The following is a 21,464-nucleotide window of genomic DNA, read 5'->3' as shown; positions in this document are numbered from 1 at the left end:
GGCTCCAAAGGCAAAGATGGGACGCAGGTGGCGCTGTGGGTTAAACCACAGAGCCTAGGACTTGCCAATCAGAAGGTTGGCGGTTCGAATCCCCGCGACGGAGTGAGCTCCCGTTGCTCGGTGCCAGCTCCTGCCAACCTAGCAGTTCGAAAGCACGTCAAAGTGCAAGTAGATAAATAGGTACCACTCCGGCGGGAAGGTAAGCGTCGTTTCCGTGCACTGCTCTGGTTCACCAGAAGTGGCTTAGTCATGCTGGCCACATGACCCGGAAGCTGTACGCCGGCTCCCTCGGCCAATAAAGCGAAATGAGCGCCGCAACCCCAGAGTCAGTCACAATTGGACCTAATGGTCAGGGGTCCCTTTACCCTTTACCAAAGGCAAAGAGGGAGAGACTTGGCCGGTTAGCGAGAAAGTTGGAGAGAAGCTTCTGCTACCAGCGGATGGCAGAGCCAGAGTTGGACTGGGTGACAAGGGCGATTTCATATTTAGAGATGGGGATAACCTTGGGAAAACAGACGGACGTGACAGTTCATCTCACCACATGAAGTTTCCATTCCACAAACAGTGCTCACGTGCTTTTGTTCCACCATGTGAATAATTTCTTGATTTTCTAATAAATACAGATTCTCCAAAACATGAAAACACACCCAATGAAAGCAGAAAATACAGCAGTACCTCTGGTTGCGGACGGGATCCGTTCCAGAGCTCTGGCCAGATCCCAAGATTTCCGCAATCGGAGGTGCCTGTTCTGTGCACACACGCGGCGTGGGAGAGCGCTTCTGCGCACGCGGCAAAAACCCGGAAATACACTTCCATGTTTGCCACTTACCTATCCCAAAGTTTACATAAGTGGAGTTACGAACGTACCCTTAAACTTGCTTTCCTTGCAATTCTTTTTGAGCCTAAACTTTTAGGAAGGGGGAAAGATTATTCAGCTCTTTATTACAGCTTCAAAAGCTTTTTATAAATAAATAAAGGCAGAAAGACAACCACCACCAAAGTAACCAACCAAATGACAACCAAGGGCACAAGGCTCCCTGCCCAAATTAGCGAGCAGCTTCACAGATCATAAGAGTGACCTCAAATATATCGCCAGCCCCCTGGAAAACCCACCTTGGCTGTGCTGATCCCTTGGGCTCTGGGGCGGCCCCATGCCGGGGTGAGGGGGCCTCATGCTTGCGGTCTTCATGGCGCTGTTGTGCAGGTCTTCCACCATTCCTTTCTCATGCAAACCATCAATGGGCTGTAAACAGATGAAAAACATGCATACGTTTCTGGACTGCTCCATCATTTCAGAAAAATGGGTCTCTAGACATGTACACACACAAAATAGCATTAAAATCAGGTCAGCTGGGGTTGCCATATGTCCGGATTTTCCCAGACATACCTGGAACAGAGGTGGGCAGCAGAGTCCAGGTGGAAATTGGGGAAATCCGGACGTATGGCAGCCCATGTCAGCAGTGCAGTTTTCCCATAAAAATAACTCAAAAACGGCATTTTTAAAGCGCTTTTGCCCCCAAAGCTCAACAACTTTTCTGTCCATGTTTGAAATATTGCAAACCCTAGGTCAACATCTAAAACACAATGCTAAAAAGACCAAGAAAACTGAAGACTCAAGGAGCTCCGACGGCATCAAATGAACACGGTGAGAGTTTTATGTGATACGGCACCCATCTTTTCTGAAACTGTCCCTTTACGATTCATGCGTGTTTGACTTTTCTCATTCCAAACCTAACTTAGAGCAGCTTCAAAAGCCATTCGCTGAACCCCAAGACTTCTTGAGAGCCCTGTCGTGGTGTGTTGGGCCAAAAGTGCTGCTGTGATAATCTCCTGCTCTTTGGCAGCAGCCAAGCAAATGGCAGGGACCACAAAGACAATAATAATAATAATAATAATAATAATAATAATAATAATGTATTAATATTTATACCCCACCCATCTGGCTGGGTTTTCCCAGCCACTCTGCGCGGCTCCCAACAGAATTAAAAGCACAATAAAACATCAAACATTAAAAGCTTCCCTAAACAGGGCTGCCTTCAGATGTCATCTAAAAGTCAGATACAGTGGTACCTCTGGTTGAGAAGGGGATCTGTTCTGGTGGCCCGTTCGCAACATGAAAAGAACACAACCCGCAGAGGCGTGCCTGCGCCTGCGCGCGTTGCGATTCGCTGCTTCTGCGCATGACATCATTTTGCGCTTCTGCGCATGCGCGAACAGTGGAACCCAGAAGTAACCCTTTCCGGTACTTCCGGGTTGCCGCAGGACATAACCTGAAAGAACGTAACATGAAGTGGACGTAACATGAGGTATGACTGTAGTTGTTTATTTCCTTGACATCTGATGGGAGGGTGTTCCACAGGGAGGGTGCCACCACCGAGAAGGCCCTCTGCTCTCCATAACCCGGAAACAGACGCAAGGAACTCAGAAGAAGAGGAGATGTGTTGTCTGGGACGCTCTGAGCAGCAACTGCCGCCCCAGAACATCCCCAAGACCATTTGAATGTGAATATTCAATGGCAGGAACCAGCCCTTCCTATGGGGCAGGAGGAAGGAGAAGCAGAAAAACCTCGCGGAGCCCTTGCAGCACCCAAGACCAGCAAAAAACTGAGACCCAGACTCAGCCAAGGGAGGAAGAGAGAGAGAAAGGGAGGAGGCATCTGAGCAATGAGAATCAAACTCACGAAAGGCAACTGGATTCATCCAGGGGAGAAAGAGATCGCCATGCGGGGACATGATGAGATCCACACGGAAGGGAGGGAGGGGAGCGGGGAAAACAGAGCAAAGTCCATGCAAATGAAACCTGAAAATTGCAAGCCTGGAGGGTTTTTTTATTTTAAAAAAAAAGCAAAAACATCAGCGCAGGAGGAAATAGAAGATTTACTTCCCTTGCCAGCTGCAAATGCAGAGCACTGGGGAGCCGTTATTTAAAGGGAAAGGAGCAGTCAGCAGCTGCTTTCCGGAGAAAAAGGGGCAGCGCACAGACTTGCGCATGTGTGCGCACACACACACTCCCCGTCCCCTTGCACACACACACACACAAACACACAGCTGCCGCGCTCCCATCTCTTGCTCTCCGCCCAGCCAAGGCCATGTCCAGGCCTCCAAGTGCTGAGAGCGATGGAGAGAAAGCGAGAAGCTGGGAGGAAAATCAGAACTCTGCTACAAAAGGAAAGAATAAATGATTCCAGATTTGGGGAGGTGGGAAGAGCTGCGAGACATCGCAACAGGTTTTTGCACGGCCAGAAGTTTTCCTTTATACCCAACGGCATTTTTGAACTACCGTATTTTTCGCTCTATAAGACGCACCAGACCACTAGGCGCACCTAGTTTTTGGAGGAGGAAAACAAGAAAAAAAATATTCTGAATCCCAGAAGCCAGAACAGCAGGAGGGATCGCTGCACAGTGTAAGTAGCAATCCCTCTTGCTGTTCTGGCTTCTGTGATAGCTGCACAGCCTGCATTCACTCCATAAGACGCACACACATTTCCCCTTACTTTTTAGAAGGGAAAAAGTGAGTCTTATAGAGCAAAAAATACGGTAATCTGCCCGAGAGGAAGAACTCCATTTCTTCCTTTCTCTCGAAGGCACAGCGTTCCCGATAAAACAACAACAGCCACTGCTATCCCTAATAGCACATAATTAAAACTACAGCGCTAGAAATTCTCAATTTTGGGAAGGGCAGTTTGTTAGTGTTGAAAAAGGACAAGAGCTATCCTGAAAACGATGCCCTTGGCACAAGCAGCCTTTCTTACGATGGAGATGTTTGCCAAGGCGGATCAAGGCGTTTCGAAGTCACGGGACTGTGGAAAAGCAGTTGGAGTCACACCGAAAATGGCCTTTTTGCTGTGGGCAGAAGATGCTTCAGAGCAGGTGGGCTGAGGTCCAAGAAGGGAGTTTCCTCCCTATGGCATTTATGGGTCCAGAATGTTCCATGGCAGTTGGCAGATCCGTTAAGAATGGGAAAGCAGGAAGCAGGTGAGGGAGGAAGAGGAAGGCCGGGCAAGATGCTCCCAGGGCACACCTTAAGGCAGATTTGTCGCCAACCAACCAGGTGTCATCATTATTATATTAGTAGTCGCATTATTTCAATCAATTTATATACCACCCTTTATCAAAAGCTCCCAGGGCGGTGTACTACGTTAAAAACACATTACAGAACATCAATGATAAAAACATAGTCAAAAGCATACTGACAGACAGACAAATCATTAATAGTAATAGTCATTTCCCCCACACTTTTACAGGCCACAGATTATTTAATGGATGAAAAGTAAAGGGAAATGTTTTCGCCTGGCGCCTAAAGGCATGTAATGATGGCGCCAGGCAAACCTCTCTGGGGAGAGTGTTTCAAAACTGGGGAGCCACCACAGAAAAGGCCCCGCCCTCTTGTTGCCACCCTCCAAACCTCTCTGGGAGTGGGGGAGATAGACAAATGGAGGGTCTGGATCAGTTCACATGGTGAGAGGCGATCCTTGAGGTATTGAGGTCCTGAGCCGTGTAGGGCTTTAAAGTTCTCAAAACCTTAACCTGAAGAACTAAGTTAACTGATCTCTACGTGGCCTTTGGTGCAATGCGATCTTTCCCCTTCAGGAGGTAATACTGCAGCCCAATTATTCTTGGGGTACTTTTTGTTCCCGGGGCTTTGCCAAATTCACAAGAAACGGAGGGATACAAATCAGAGTAGGAACTTGAAAATATACAAGTCCCATTAAACACAGTTTGTATCACACGCACTCCAAATAACATGACCAAGCAACAACAACCCCTATACCAAAAGGAGGTTAGCTCAGAAACAAAACTTGCAACGAGCCACTTCTAAAGTATAAATCCTTTACTTTTGGATCGTGGTCATAAAGAAAGAGAAAACCACTAATCTCCCATCATTCATGAGCCCCAAGGCAAATAAACCCGTTTGCATGAGAGTAAAGCTGCCCAGGCGCGTTTACACAGAAGTAAAGGTAAAGGGATCCCTGACCATTAGGTCCAGTCGTGGCCGACTCTGGGGTTGCGGCGCTCATCTCACTTTATTGGCCAAGGGAGCCGGCGTACAGCTTCCGGGTCATGTGGCCAGCAGGACTAAGCCGCTTCTGGCGAACCAGAGCAGCGCATGGAAATACTGTTTACCTTCCCGCCGGAACGGTACCTATTTATCTACTTGCACTTTTTGGGGTGTTTTTGAACTGCTAGGTTGGCAGGAGCTGGGACCAAGCAATGGGAGCTCACCCCATTGCGGGGATTCGAACCGCCGACCTTCTGATCAGCAAGTCCTAGGCTCTGTGGTTTAACCCACAGCGCCACCCGCGTCCCTTACACAGAAGTAAGCCCCAGCAATTTCAGGGGAACTTGCTTCCACGTAACTCACTCAGGATCGGGATGTAAGGTGCTAGCTCAACACTGGCAGCTGAGTCTACAAAAATTAAGAACCTCAAAAGTTATACTATCCCACCCATAACAGCATCTGCTATTTGTGATGCGTTTCCATTTGGGAAAACGTTGAAAATATTCCACTTGTAAGCTTCCCTCTTTTATTGTACGGATGTGGCCTTAGAAGAGTCCCACCAAGATCGAGTAGCCATTTACAAGCCTGAGTAAAATGGAAGCAGGAAGAACTACCGACTCTTGAAGAATGGAGAATGAAGTTAACGGACTATGCAGAACTGGACAAACTAACTGGAAAAATAAGATACCAACGAGATCACAAGTTCATTGAGGATTGGGGGAAATTTTCTGAGTATTTGAAAAGTGTGTGTGATGAGCAAACAATGCTAGTGGGTTTTAAAGAAGCTTTGTGAAAGAATAAGGAATATTGCAAGAATGTAAATATGTAAAGGTATCTTAAAAGGCGATATTAATTTTGGGAATGTGTAGATAATAAATTCAAATACGGATGATTGTCAGAGAAGCTGAGGGAAGTCCAAAAGAGAAAAATATGTTAATTGGGAATTGTTAATTGGAGATATTTGTGTAAAACTTAATAAAAATTTATTTAAAAAAAAATACAAGCCTGAGTAAGTACACAGCGTGATTTCTAATGCCTGGATCCTGTATTTACTGCCCAGATACAGTGATTTCAATAAAAACACCATTCCCAGTAGGTGGTGTTCAACCTTCAGGACAGTATCCAAAATATACTGCTTTGGTTTCCAAACTGCCATCCTTCTTCCTTCTTTCCTTCCAGGAAACTGGCAGCGCCATCTTAGACATGGCTACTCAGAGGTAAGTCCCGTTGTCTTCAATGCTACTAAACGCCCTGGTAAGTAAATGGATATAGGATTGCAGAAACCTAAGTCAAAACTGTTTGCCATAACTGCAGCATTCAGTTCATGCGCTACAGAAGCGCTGCTCAGTTGCAGGAGTCAAATGCATTTCCGTATCACAGGATCACCGTCTGCCCTTTTGTTGTTCAGTTTAGTCGTGTCCGACTCTTCGTGAACCCATGGACCAGAGCATGCCAGGCACTCCTGTCTTCCACTGCCTTCCGCAGTTTGGTCAGACTCATGTTTGTAGCTTTGAGAACACTGTCCAACCATCTCATCCTCTGTCGTCCCCTTCTCCTTGTGCCCTCCATCTTTCCCAACATCAGGGTCTTTTCCAGGGAATCTTCTCTTCTCATGAGGTGGCCAAAGTATTGGAGTCTCAGCTTCACGATCTGTCCTTCCAGTGAGCACTCAGGGCTGATTTCCTTCAGAATGGAGAGGTTTGATCTTCTTGCAGTTCATGGTACTCTCAAGAGTCTCCTCCAGCACCACAATTCAAAAGCATCAATTCTTCGGCGATCAGCCTTCTTTATGGTCCAGCTCTCACTTCCATACATCACTACTGGGAAAACCATGGCTTTAACTATACGGACCTTTGTTGGCAAGGTGATGTCTCTGCTTTTACTTAGATAATATAAAGCTTATGATTATTCTGAAACACAAAGGCACAGCCACTGCTTTTCAGCCTTGTCCAGTCTGCGGCTAAATGCAAAAGGAGCGCAGGGCTTTGGCACTTTTAATAAAGTTATCTAAAACATAAAACTCCAAGATATATTGTCAAAGGCTTTCTCTGCATCAATAAACATTAACATTGCTTTACAACTCTTTCTTGCTTCTAACTTTTCCAAAATATCCACAACATTTCTAATGTTGTCTTTCATATGTCTTCCAGGCAGAAATCCTGCCTGGTCTTTATGAATATACTCAGATAAAACCTTCTTTAGCCTGTTGGCCAGTATATTTGCAATAAATTTGTAATCCACATTGAATAGGGAGATTGGTCTGTAGTTTTTAATATTGGATCTATCTTGACCCTGTTTAGGAATCAGAGTAATATAAGCTTGCTTCCAGGTTTCAGGGGCTTTGCCCCCTCGCAAAATCGAGTTAGATACTTCTACTAGAGGTTGAATGAGCCAGACTTACAATGTCTTATAATATTTCGCTGATAGACCATCAGATCCTGGTATCTTGGGGCTTTGGCACTTTTAATAGCTGTGCAAAAGAGGGGATTTCAGCCACCAATGTTTGTCGTGCAAGCGACCCTACTGATGTCAGACGTGCACAACAACTGCTGCCCGTATTTTGTTAGCTAAAAACTGGAAAACCCAAGAATTACCAACGACAGAAGAATGGCAGATGAAGATGATGGATTTTTCGGAGCTAGCCGACCTAACCGGAAGAGTCCGCGACCGGAAGGAGGAGGAGTATCAGGAAGAGTGGATTAAATTTAATGATTATCTAGCTAAATTTGTTAAGTTAAATTAATTGAAAATACCTTGCAGATATTTAATTGGCTTAGGATTTTATTTATGTTAAGTGATGAATTGATATGTTTAATTCCATAAGGTGAAGATTGAAGGATGTTAACGTCCAAGTTAAATTTTATAAGAATTGGGATTCGGAAAACCGTTAAAAGGACATGCAATGAAATTCAACCAAGGGGAAGCGAGGAAGTCACCTAACAAAGTTAATAAGTGTAATTTTCAATAAGGCTATGATTTATGTTTGTTTGTCTTATGTGTTTGTTTATAATATTGTGAAAATTGTGAAAAAAGACGTGCACAACATGGGGAAAAACTGAAAATGCTTACTTTGTGCATGGAGTGCATTCCTTCTGGCGGGTAATCGTTCGGTCCCATAGCGGGCATGGGGTGCGGAACGCTTGGAGGTCCAGGACTCGGTCCCATCATGCTGTGCACCGAACTGGGCGAGGGACCTGGTCCTGGGCTGGGACCCAGTATGGGTCCAGGAGAGAGCCCTGGCCCTGGGGAAGGTCCGGGATGAGGCATGGCGCCGGGATCTGTCGGAGTAGCCATCTGCTCTCTGCCTCGCTTTCAGTCCACGGTCCGGCTGCAGGGAGAGAAACACAATGTGAAGGTCAGTTGTCCACAGCCAAGTAACGATGCAAAGCATAAATTAGAACAGGGCATATGGAAATAATTGCAGTTATTGCCTCACTTCCTAATGGGCCGTGAAAATATAATAATAATAATATAATAATAATAATTTAATAATAATTTATTATTTCTTCCCCGCCCATCTGGCTGGGTTTCCAGCCAGAAACTTTTAAACAAACCGGACTTGTTAAGATCAAAATCGCACATTTTCTTTCAAATTGGGAGTTTTGCACAGAAGGACAGTTTAAGGATAGAGTATATAAATTGATATAAATGATAAAAGACAAATGCGCATTCCAGAGAAAGGAACCGGACACTATATGTGAAGGACACCACAGATCCTTAACCCTGCCTTTGAAAACTCATTCTGACGGTGCAGAATAACTAATCTAAACTCTGAGGATGCTGAGCTTGAGCCAACCAAGCGCTACTCAGAGTAAACTAGGGGAAAGGAATGAGCCTCAGCAAATGTTCATTCATTTCAATGGGAAGAAAAAGACACAGCTTCTCAGACTTCTGGTCATCAACCGTTTATTAGGGCCCTGGGAGTATCTCCGAGACAAGAGTTCTCTGCTACAAGAATGCTTTGCTTGCATTTGGAATACAGATACCGATTTTGCCCTAAAATTCATACCTGGACTTGATTAATGTCTGCAGGAGACTTTGTGGATGTTTAAGTTATAATTAGAAAAATCTTAATAATTATTCATAAAGGAAACAGCTTATAAGAAGTAAATAAGGATGCCAGAAACAGGATAAAGGAAGTCTTTTATTTGGTTGTTTGTATTGTTGTATATTATGCTTGTTGTTGGGGGGGTGGGGGGGTTGTGTTATGTTATAAATAAAATTTCCAATAAAAATTTATTTTAAAAAAAGAATCTGATCTGTTTATATTGCTACCAATGAAGGAGACGTCTCCTAAATACATCAAACCAACACTTGCTCACAGAGGCACCAGAGCATGTCTCCTCCTTTTCTGCCCACATGGATTTCAGTGGGCCTACTTGTAAGATACAACCCATTATATTAAAATGTATTATTATTATTTATTAGATTTGCATATCACCCTACACCCCAGAGGTCTCAGGGCCTCTCGCAACATAAAATCGCAATATAAAAGCACAGAATACAGTACATACCGTATTTTTCGCTCCATAGGACGCACTTTTTCCCCTCCAAAAATGAAGGGGAAATGTGTGTGCGTCCTATGGGGCGAATGCAGGCTTTCGCTGAAGCCTGGAGAGGGAGAGGGGTTGGTGCGCACCAACCCCTCTCGCTCTCCAGACTTCAGGAGAACCCCAGCGCCAGCCCCACAAGGTCGGGGGACAGCGGGGATGCGGAACGCCGCCATCCCGCTGTCTCCCGATGTGGTTTGGAGGCTGACGGCGGGGAGACGCGTGCTTCTCCCTGCTGCCAGCCCCTTAAGCTCCGGGGACAGCGGGGAGGCGCAGCACGTCTTCCCGCTGTCCCCGGACCTGATCTGAAGGCTGGCAGCGGGGAGAAGAGCGCTTCTCCCCGCTGCCTGTCTTGCAAGCTCTGGGGACAGCGGGGAGGCGCAGCGCGTCTTCCCGCTGTCCCCGGACCTGATCTGAAGGCTGGCGGTGGGGAGAAGAGCGCTTCTCCCTGCTGCTGGCCCCACAAGCGCCTGGGGGGGGGGGAAATAAAATTTTTTTTCTTTATTTCCCCCCAAAAAAACTTGGTGCGTCCTATGGGCCGGTGCGCCCTATGGAGCGAAAAATACGGTAATAAAAAAAGAACAACTCAAAAATCGCCCCTCCCCAACACTGCAATAAATGTCAAATAGTGATGACAGAGGACTTAGCAAATTTGGATGGCGGCAATGAAGCCACAGAGGAATAAATGGAAAATTCCTGCTATGGAGTCCAGGACCCTAAGTCTAGAGAGATATCGAGTCACGCAGGCCCACGTGTGAAGACCTTGGAGGGATGGGGGGGGGGAGAACAGACAAAATAAGGACCTATGGAGGCCGGCGCTTTATGCCACTTCACACATCACAATTTCAGCAGGCACCCGTTGCACAACCAGACATGCCAAACATTGCAGTCCTATAGGCTGCATGACAAGAACAAGACTCAGAGCAGTCTCCTAGAAAGTGGGTATCTTTCTCCCCTCAACCAGGATGCTGCCATGCTGAGTACAGCTGTACAGTGGTACCTCGTGTTGCGTAACCTCCAGGTTGCAGAATCTTTGGGTTACGGCCTCAGGTTAAGTACTTAATTCGTTCCAGGGGTCCGTTCTTAACCTGAAACGGTACTTAACCTGAAGCACCACTTTAGCTAATGGGGCCTCCTGCTGCTGCTGCGCCGCCAAAGCACGATTTCTGTTCTCATCCTGAAGCAAAGTTCTCAACCTGAAGCAATATTTCTGGGTTAGCGGAGTCTGTAACCTGAAGCGTCTGTAACCTGAGGTACCACTGTACTTTCAGGTTTCGCCGCTCACGCATGTGCAGAAGTGCTCTATTGCGCCGCGCACATGCACAGAAGCGGCGCCTCTAGTTACGATTTTTTGGGGATGCACACGGTACCCCGAAACGAATTAAATCCATAACTAGAGGTACCACTGCATTATTCCAAGCATGCTGCGTCTTGAGTGGCATGTGCCACTCAACCGAGATCCCCAACAGACCACTGCTCTCCAAGACAGCCACCTACAGTGGGCGGACAGGGGCATCGTCCTAAGAGAGTTGTAGGGTGATGTCAGGGAACTGCCATCGGAGCTGGAGGCGGAGAGAAGGCTCCAGAGGGATGCCGGAGGGGGTCCCAGCAGGGAGAGAGGCAGCCCATCCGCTGGGGAAGGAAATCAGCGTAACACCAGTGGAGAAGGGGGGCAGATGGGGGAATCGGAGAGGTGGCTCCAGGACTCCTCGCCGGAGACCAGCAGAGAGAGCACGGGTACTCCGCTGCCCATACCCTCCCTGCGCAGAAGACTTCCGCGCAGGGAGAGTAGGAGGAGACTGGGCGTCAAACAGCTTTTATGCTGGAAGAGGTTCAAGAAACGCCCACTGACGGATTCTGCCAGCGACTGAGGCAGCCACGAAACTTGAGGCTGTCCAGACAGAAAGGGTTCAACCAGGTAACCTAGCCAGGAGTGGCGGCAACTTACGCACGAGCAACCCCTAGAACCATTACTGGTGATGTTGGTGAAGAGAAAGAAGAGTCTTACTAGGACTTCCCACTGCCATCCCTGCATCTTCCCACCTAGACCGAGCATCCACCACAAAGTTTGCTGCCAGAGTTGGACCGATCAATGCCACCATCTCGGCTGCGACATGACCGCACCAGTCACCTGGCTCAGCATCGACTCAGGTGAGCTCAAGAACCAACATAGCTCCACCGGGTGTTGGCAAAGCCTCCCCTCGGAGGGCACCTTGCCAGACCAAGCTCTCCCTTCCCAACTTCTGCCTGTCTTGGCTTCTGTTACCTCAGTGTGCATTACCTGCCAGACCCATAGCTGTCAACTTACAGATTTGAAAATAAGGGACCAGCAGCCTCGAAAATAAGGGATCAGCAGCCAAAATAAGGGATTTTCCGGGCGCAGGTATGCTCAGCTTCTGAGCCCCTCCGAGCCAAAGGCAGAAAGCCCAGCCAGCGGCCAAACAAAGCCTCAAGCGGTGGTTCCCAAGGCGCAGCAACCCAGCAAAGGGGATACAGCAAGGAAAACCACCGTCACATCTCTGCTGGGAAGCACAGAGCAAAGGCGAGTCCCTGGGCAACGCGGTCAATTTGATCGGCACAAGGCATGCAAGCTCCACTCCCCAGTCATTCTTAGACTCCTTAGTGGGTGAGCAACGCAGCCAAGCAACACAGTTGGAGCCTCCCTCCCTCCCTGGCCAGCAGGGAGGGAGGGAGAGGAGCTGCTTCCTTTGAAACCCAGGAAGTTTAAGGGACATCATCAATAAGGGACAGCAGCAGGACATGGCACTGGGATAAGGGGGTTTCCCGCCAAATAAGGGACGGTTGACAGCTATGGCCAGACCCCTTTGGGGCCCCAAACCCCACAGATCCCCAAACAGAGGGATGGGTCTCCCAAGACAGAAATTCGGCAACTGTGGAAAGCAATCCGGGGAGAAGAGATGGCAAAGCTGGGTTCTTGCAAGGCACCTTGTTTGACACCTGAACCAAGAACCTACAGCGTGGAAGGCTTTGCTTTTGCACTTTGGGTGCACCAATGGCTTCAAGTTCCGAGAGAGGAGATTCCGGCCCAACGTCAGGAAGAACTTTCCGACAGCAGAACTGTCTCCCTCAGGAGGTGATGGGACTCTCCTTCCTCGGAGGTATTTAAGCAGAGTTTGGGTGGTCATCTGTCATGGCTGAGATTCCTGCATCGCAAGGAGCTGGACTAAATGACCAGAAAACAGAAGGACAACAGCTGGCAAGTGGCACTGGCTATTGCACGGTGTTACACGGTGTGTGAAGCATCCCTGAATTGGAACAAGCACACCTAGTATGAAAAGGGTTCAAACAGGAGCCTGTCGTCTGCTGCTACATCATCCATTTCATCCTATCAGAAAACAACAACACGGGAGCCTTAGAAACACAGTCAAAGACGCCAGAGATGGAAGGAAGAAACAACCCTGACTACTACTACTACTAATTTAGTATTTATACCCCACCCATTAGCATTTATAATACATAATTTAGTATTTATATCCCACCGGAGACGCGGGTGGCGCTGTGGGTAAAACCTCAGCGCCTAGGACTTGCCGATCGCATGGTCGGCGGTTTGAATCCCCGTGGCGGGGTGCGCTCCCGTTGTTCGGTCCCAGCGCCTGCCAACCTAGCAGTTCGAAAGCACCCCTGGGTGCAAGTAGATAAATAGGGACCGCTTACTAGCGGGAAGGTAAATGGCGTTTCCGTGTGCTGCGCTGGCTCGCCAGATGCAGCTTGTCACGCTGGCCACGTGACCCGGAAGTGTCTCCGGACAGCGCTGGCTCTCGGCCTATAGAGTGAGATGAGCGCACAACCCTAGAGTGTGGCAAGACTGGCCCGAACGGGCAGGAGTACCTTTACCTTTTTTACCCCGCCCATCTGGCTGGGTTTCCTAGAAAAGAACGGCAAACCAAGACGGACTACGCCGAAACAGCAAAATTATCTGGGAAGCTCAGGAATCAAGAAGACCAGAACTTTAAAAAAAGAATGGGGAAAGTTTGTGATTCACTTACGAGACCGCTGCAAGCAAGTTAAAACATTGGCAGGATTTTAACCACCACACTTTAAAGTAACAGAAAGTATGGATAATTTAAAAGGATAAAGATGGATACGCAGTTGTAAATATTATCAATAGGATCCATGGGGTGGGGGAAAGTCAGGAGATTCAGAGTAATCTCAACATTTGGACTTGGAATTGTTGCTTGTAATTTGTTTATATTATTTAAAATCAAATTATTCAAAAAAGAAACACAGCCTAAGACCTCTTTCTTCCAATTCCATCCTTTTATAGGCCAGCGCTAAATACTCAGCAATACTTCATTACTCCAGTGCGTTTTTTATATTTGTGCAAACATTACATTCTTGTGTTTCAATCACTCCATCCTTCCTCTGATTAAGCCAGGCAGCAATTGGAACAAGAGTCACTGGGCTGGATTAAAGTCATCTACCTGGGGACTCCCACTGCTTGCAGGGCAAGACATGTAAATACCTCTAAAGCCAGACTGTGCAAAACAAACCATACCTGCAGAGTCCCCGGGGGCTCATCAGTCCCCCCCCCCCACTAACCGCCATCACAAAAGGAAGTGTTTTAAACGCACAAAACTGCATCTTGTGGGGGTTTTTTCCAGGGAAAGGTGGCTTTGGAAGGTGTTTTGCAAGAGACAAGGGACTGCCAGTCCAATGTAGCGGAGCCTCCTAGCACTGCCTGAAAATGCAGAACTGCTATCAGAAAGGCTAAATTTAAACAGAAACTGCTATCTAGCCAGTGCGAAAGAAGAAATAAATAGTTATCTTCACACCCCTGCAATGGGTGCAGCATGTTCTTTTAGATTTAGCCAGAGTTACGCACCAGAAGCAACATTTCTGATGTATTAGAAACTTAATATACGGTTGCTTTGACAATGGTACCATTTAGGACTGAGGCTATTTCCACACAAAGTTTATTTCCTATGGCGTTTCTATCTCACCTTTCCTCCAAGGTAGAGTATATTCTTGTTCTCCCCACTATATCCTCACAAGGACCTTGAGAGGTAGGCAAGGCTGAGAGGGAGGGGCTCCCCGGCGGCAGCTTCACAGCCGAGTGGGAATGGGACCCCAACCTCATGGGGATGAACACATGGTACGTTTTTACCAGCAATGGGGGAAAGCAGGGATGCATCTAGGACCAAGAGCGGGAAGTCAACTCTTCGGGAAAATTGCATTAATTTTGATGTAATTTGGCGTTGATCTGTTTAAAATTTGGAAAACAAATAAATATTATTTGGCAAAAAAAAGCCACTCTGGGTTTTTGTATTAAGAGTGCATTACAGTGGTCCCTTGATTCTCAAACTTAATCCATTCCGGAAGTCCATTCCAAAACCAAGGCGCACTTTCCCATAGAAAGTCATGCAAAACAGATTGATCCACTCCAGACTTTTAAAAACAACCTCCAAAACAGCAATTTAACATGAATTTTACTATCAAACAAGAACACTGATCCGTAAAATAAAAGAAACAAACGATGCATTGCAGTCACACAATGAATCAATCAGTAGCTGAACTGGGTTCCACACAGTCACAAAAACAAAAGAGCCGCAAAAACGCAAAATAAATAGCAGAAACAGACAGACCTCAGCGTAACACTTAAAACAGAAGTGTGTCACTCAAAACAGAAGTGTAACACTCAAAACAGAGCACGTTCGGCTTCCAAAAAAAGTTCGCAAACTGGAACATTTACTTCCAAGTTTGCGGTGTTTGGGTTCCAAGTTGTTTGAATACCAAGGCGTTTGAGAACCAAGGCACCACTGTATTATAGAAATAATACGTTAACAGCTAGAAAAGACACCAGGAAGCATATTTAGTGGCTGCAAAAACCCACAATATGAATGCAATCTCAGAACCCCCTTGTACAGTCCTGTTTATTTTCTGTTTGTTCCCATCATTCACAGAGACTATCGAGTTCCAACCAATAAATTCGCTAAGCAATAATAGCAAATACAAATGGGGGAAAAATATGAAGAGACCGATGTAGTTACAAGAACTCATTCGTCGGATCGACACCCCTGCATATTTACAACAAGGACTTCTTATTTTTTCTCGCACAAGGGTTGAGAGCATGGGTAGGCAAACTAAGGCCTGGGGGGCCGGATCCAGCTCAATTGCCTTCTCAATCCAGCCCGCGGATGGTCTGAGAATCAGCGTGTTTTTACATGAGTAGAATGTGTCCTTTTATTTAAAATGCATCTCTGGGTTATTTGTGGGGCATAGGAATTCGTTCATATTTTTCCCCCAAAATATAGTCCGGCCCCCCACAAGGTCTGAGGAACAGTGGACCGGCCCCCTGCTGGAAAAGTTTGCTGACATCTGGTTGAGAGCAATGGGAACAGCAGCTCTTCCTTGACCAGCGCAGGTTGAAGCCGAACTGCACGGGACAAGCGGCAAAAATATGCATTAGATTCAGCACCTTTGCAGAATAGGTCCCTTCTTAGTCCAGGTTAACTTGCAATTTACACGAGAGTTACATTGCAGGGATGGCACACTGACAAACAGAGCAGGGGGGCCCCAATTTGTCTTCTGGAGCTTTAAAATCCCATGGGGCACGTTCCCGGAAGCAATCATAACATCACCCGCTGCGCCAAAATAGGGAGCAAGGACAAAGCGCCCCCTTATTCTGGCTCTAGATCGGGGTGGCCCGATCCGAAGTTCATCTTTGGACTATCTAGATTTGACACTGATGTGAAGCCCCGGCGCTTCTGGCAGGCCCAGACTTCACCGGAAAGGGCCAGTCGGGCAAACCCACCGACCTGCCCCCAGAGATCTTCAAGGGGTCGCAAGCGGACCCCCGTCAGTTGCAAAACACGCCTGGCAAACTTCCAACAGTGCCAGGCAGTCCATTCTAAGAAGCAGATTCAAACTGGCAAAGGTTCAGCTTCACGGAGCAGCTCAAGGCTGCAAAAACACTGGAACAGCCTTGAATTTCGTCACTCCTTTGCGCCAAACAAGCCTCTTCACAAGTTATCCTGCAAAACATGGATAAGTGCAAAGCAGACAAAAGCTGGGCATTATCTATTTTCCTCCAAGGCTCGTCAGGGATTATTGTCTGCACATTATTAGAAAACAGATCAACTAGATAACAGCCTCCATAACTCCAACCGTTGTGTCAATGTAATTTACAAAAGGGGGGGGGGGATAATTACCGTTTGGGAGCAAAACTGGTATTTTGCAAACTCTAGGACAGGGCCCCCAGAGGAGGCAGAAGAACGACAAACTGCCAAGGACGACAAATAATCTCGGAACAGACTCATAAACAAGCCAGGACTCAGGTTTCAGAAAGCATGGGCCAAAACCCTCCCTGGGGATGGGAAGAGGGAGGGGGGCCTCAGCTCTCCACAGTCTCCTAGCACAGCTGGCATAAGAAGTATTTTGCAAAAGCAGGAGGGAGACACAGGCCTGAGAGGCAGAACAAAGAGCCAACAGGTGGGCAAGACGGAACAGCAACACGGAAGAGGAGCTTTGCATCGTGCAAAGGACCCAGGCAGCTCCACTCCACGAGGGACCGTCAAGCCAATTTAGAAGACAAGCGCTGTCTCCTAACATCCAATGGAGAAGGCATTAGCTGGGAACTTTAAGAGAATATGGTAGCCTGGCAGGAAGGAGGCATGAAAAAGTAGGAGCCCAAAGCATCAATCACTCTGTGCAAAGCTCTTAAGAACATAGCTGTCAACGTTTCCCTTTTTTAAAAAGGGAAATTCCCTTATTCCGAATAGGATTCCTCGCAAGAAAAGGGAAAAGTTGACAGCTATGTCTTAACAAGCCAGAGCAACGTGACAAAATACCAGAGGTTTTGGGGGTTCTTCTGGCACCATAAAGACTAACAAATGTCTTATACCATTTGCTTCTGTGGACTGACCCTCAAAAAGTCCGTCCCGTGGAAAATATGTCAGGTCTCCAAGATGCCACAGGACTTTCTGTTGGTGTTGCCGCAAGGGGGTTCTATGCTGCTGTCCCACAGAGAAAAGTTACAAAATGCAAAAACTCACACTAAGAACCATAATCTAACAGTGGCAAACTTTATCCCCGCATTACGTTTGAGAACTGTGGTTAAAACGAGGGCTACATCATCTTCTTTCCTTGCAGCAATGTCAGATTAGCTTTCAGGTAATAATCACTTGAGAGAATCTCAGCTGAAGTTAACTCTGAGCAAATTGGGGGAGCAAGCAGCTTCAAACACAATTGTCTTCCCAAACAGCAGAGGCCACGGGAACACACTGGAAATACTTCAAAGGATTTGTGTGCATCTGCCCATTTGCTGCCAGCTGAGAAGTCTTCATGCCCGGATCACGGAGGTTACAACAATAATAACCAGGAGTTTAACGGTTTAAAAGAGAAATAAAATTTGCAGAGGAAACCTCCCTCTGCAGTTTGTGATCTTCACTTCAAAGCAAAGCAGAAGTCGGCACATGCAACAGGGTGGATATTAATTCCAGCTAAACTTTTGAAAAGCATGTATTAAATAGAATTCCAGCATTAACAATATAACGTTTTTAGCTGGAGGACTTTTTTCCCTTGTCAGTCTGCAGCCTCAGGTGTTGGTCAAAGCCCTCCTCAGATGTGACACGGCAGAAATGAACAAAAGGAGAGATCCAAGGCTGCTTTGAACAAGCTCTGGTGGAGAACACTTTTCATGAAATCCCACCGTCCTTAAAGCAGAGACACAGCGCAGAAGAAATTCTTGCTTAATGAAGCATTGCCTTCACCTCTGTCAAACCCACATCTGTTACCCGATACGCTTAACTTTGAATGCGCTTCAAAATGCTCACAACCAACAAGGAATTTTGTTTTATGCATCTGATGAATTGCAGATGGACTTAAAAAATCTGCCTCTAATTTTGTCCTGCTGCAGCTATATCTCCCCCCCCCCCCTTCCCTGCAGTAACAAAGGGACTGGAGAGGAGGAGGAGGGAGGGAGGAGAGAGACAAGAATGAAACTAGCAGGGCAATTAGGTCCACAAAGAGAAAGTGTGCCTGCAATTTGCATAACAATGGGCCAACTCGCTCAGCAAAAGCTGCCCCACCTCCTAACACGCCGCTGCATAGCAGGGCAGCAAGGCCAGGCGGCCTTTGCATTCATTGCCCGGACCTCGAGGGAGCGGAGGAGGAGGCAAGGGCGCCCCAAGGCCGTCGGGTCACAGGCCACGTTCACGGCCAGGGCGCGCAAAAAACAAACAAACAAACAAACAAAAAAAACTCCAAGTTCGGCGGCGGCTCCACCATTTCTTGGTGCACATGAACCCGAATCGGGGCTCTGCAAAACTTTTCAACACCGCAAGGCGCTGCAACGCAACCGGCGCGGTCCCTTGAAGCTGCAAGGCCGCCCCGTCGCCAGAAAGGAGTCCCTCGGCTCCTCTTGCCTCGTGCAAATGGCTGGGGAAACCCTCGCGGGCTCGGCGCGCGCGCGCCATAGCGCCGGCCACGAATTTGGAGACTCGGGACCTCTCCCGGGAGCCCCGGCAAAGTTGCCCAACTTGGGATCCTCGCCTGCAGCGCGTGGGGCGCCCCGTCGCGGCGCCACGACCTCCCAACCCACCGCGCGCACGCCACCTCGCTCCGGATCCGAGACTCTTCCGGGACTTTTGCAGGCTGCCGAGGCCTCCGCTTCCAGTTTGCAGGGCGCGGGCGCGCGCGCCGAAAAAGCAGAGCCAAGCAGCCCCGGAGCGCGCACTCGGTCCCGGCCCCCGTCGGGGGGGAGGGGAAGCCGATCCCGGCTGCTGCTGCTGTTGCAGGGCGCGTTACCTTTCCGAAGGGAGCCCCGAAGGCGAGCCCCGGGTGCGCTTCCCCGGCGCAGGCAGGCCTAGCTCGTCGCCCCGCTCACCGGGCCAGACGGGAGGGCGCGTCCTCGTCGGCCGCGGGGACTTCCTGGTTCTCGGAGCAGACGGAGGGAAGGAAGGAAGGAGAGCAGAGGAGGAGGAGAGATGCCAAAGCCAGCCCAGCCTGCGCGCCGAGACCTCGCCTCTTCCTCTCTCGCAGCCAGCCAGCTCGGCGCACCGAGACGCGGCCTCCAGCTGGCCGCCTGCTCCGCCCGACGCCCCCGACGCCAGAGCGCCAAAGACGGCGGCGCCTCCCCGCACTTGAGAGCCCACCCCAAAAAACTTTTCGCCCCTTCCTTCCCGGCCGAGAAACGGCCACCAACGAGGCGAGGGAGCAGGCAGGCGCCCGTCGGGGGAGGGCGCACCAACGCGCCGCTGCGTCCGGGCACGCAAAGCCCTCTCCAAAGGAAGAACGGCTCGCCGAGTTGTGCCCCCTCGCCGGAAATATTATGAATGCATGTACTGCGGGGGGTGGGGTAAAGATGAGAAGACAGCGCCTTCCTGCTCCGAGGGAGGGGGGTGGGAGCCAGGCTATTTTGGGACGCGCACGGCAACACCTTCGCAGCAGCGGAAAGGAGCCCCGACGGGGCGCTGGGCAGCCTCTCAGATCTCCTTTTGAGTTTTGAGACGCCCAACTAGGAGGCAGCGAGGACAGCGGCCCCTGGAGACCCTGCTGCGCCTTGTGTGCGTAATGTTTGTGACCGTCGGGCGGGGAGATTATCGTGGCCTTCCTGCGCTCGGCTGCCGAATGCCGCCCTCCCCATCTTGCATCGCCCTGCCCTCGGCGGCAGCTCCACCCCGGGGAGGGACCGGGGATCCCCTGCAACCACCCCCACCCCCCGACGTTGCCTTCCTTGGGGCAGGACGCCGCGCAAACTTGCAGCCCCCGCCCCCGGCACCTGCCTCGGTTTCCCGGGCAGATTCCTCCTGCAGATCCGGCGCGGGGATCCTCCTCTTTCTCGGCGCGCCGCTGCTTATTTATAGCCACCCAAACGCAGCTCTGTCCATCAGGCGCAGGAGGGCCGGGGCAGCCCGACCCGGCGGCCCCTCGCAGCCTATTTTGGTCGCTCTCCGCTTTGGAAACCAAAGCAACCCGAGCAGCACCAGCTGCTGCCTCTCTCCGGCTTCTCGGCCGCCGCCGCGCAGCCTTTTCCTCGCTCCCGCGACCTTCCCTTCTCCAGCTGCAGCTGACTCACAAAGTCAGCGGCGAGCCAAGGGCGCGATCCGGCAGAATCTTTCCTCCTGGGAGGGGGAAAATAGGAAAAGGGGGATCGTGACCCCCCAAAAAAACTTTCTTGGGGGTCTTTGGCTTCTTCAAGGGCGCCGGGAAGAAGTCGCCCGCACTCTACGGAGGGGGGCCCCGGGGAGACTTGTTTACGTGGGGAGGGGGAAGGGACTTGCTGGGGGGGGGGTCTCCGATTTGGGGGAAACGGGAGCCCCGAGCGAAGTGGAGGATCCGGCGAGCCGCGGAGGGGGCGCAGCGCAGGGCGGAGGATGCGCCCGGGAGGCGTCGGGGGGACGTTTACCTTGCTGGGGGAGAGCGCCGCGCCAGATCCCTCTGCCTGCCTCCCTCTCTCTCTGAGTCACCCGGAGTAGATCCAGCGCGAGCCACCGGATTATGCCGATGACTTCACGGCGCGCGGCCATCCCCGCCTCTTCCTCCGCGCCCGCGCCGCCCCCGGCTCCTCCCACGCTCCCCCCCCTCCCATGCCGCCCAAAGGGAGCCTCCGACTGGACGGCGCCGAGACGGAGTGCCCGCCCCGAGGGCGGAGAGGGGTCCCCGATTGGAGGCTCCCTGCTGCCACTCACGGGGCCCCCCGCCCCCTCCAGCAGCAGGCGGAGTCGCTCCCGAGGCTGCTCGGGAAGGGGCGGGCGGAGCTGGGGACCTGCTCCGAGGGGGAGGCCGGTGGGGCGGGCGGGCGCTGCTCTCGGTGCAAGGCGCGCGCGGAGCATCTGGGACTATGCGCGATGTTTGCATGGGCTCATTTCACACCCGCACGCACATAGAGATGCGCGCCCGCCTTCTCCCCCCTGCATTTTTGCACCGCCTTGTTTGCAGAGTCTTCTCCTTCCGCAG

The 21,464-nt window shown here is 49.8% G+C and overlaps 1 protein-coding gene across 18 annotated transcripts in view; it reads right to left on the bottom strand.

Moving 5' to 3' along the window:
* SMARCA2 (SWI/SNF related BAF chromatin remodeling complex subunit ATPase 2) overlaps positions 1-21,072 on the bottom strand; it is a 128,711-nt gene extending 107,639 nt beyond the window's left edge. For 2 of the 18 annotated variants that reach the window (XM_083419393.1, XM_083419382.1), the window contains exons 1-3: positions 19,108-19,438; positions 8,068-8,326; positions 1,114-1,243 (exon numbers count right to left, since the gene is read on the bottom strand). In XM_083419393.1, coding sequence (XP_083275519.1) covers positions 1,114-1,243; positions 8,068-8,292 — 355 coding nt within the window. In that variant the 5' untranslated portion in view covers positions 8,293-8,326; positions 19,108-19,438. The other 16 variants (XM_083419383.1, XM_083419385.1, XR_014506270.1 and 13 more) reach the window with 15 other exon arrangements.
* Between the last annotated feature and the right edge of the window lie 392 nt (positions 21,073-21,464).

Source organism: Podarcis tiliguerta, assembly GCF_965153285.1.
Source record: "Podarcis tiliguerta genome assembly, chromosome: 17".
In the NCBI taxonomy this organism is placed as follows: domain Eukaryota; kingdom Metazoa; phylum Chordata; class Lepidosauria; order Squamata; family Lacertidae; genus Podarcis; species Podarcis tiliguerta.
Note: the sequence above shows the minus strand (reverse complement) of the source record. Positions and strands in the feature narration are given on the sequence as shown.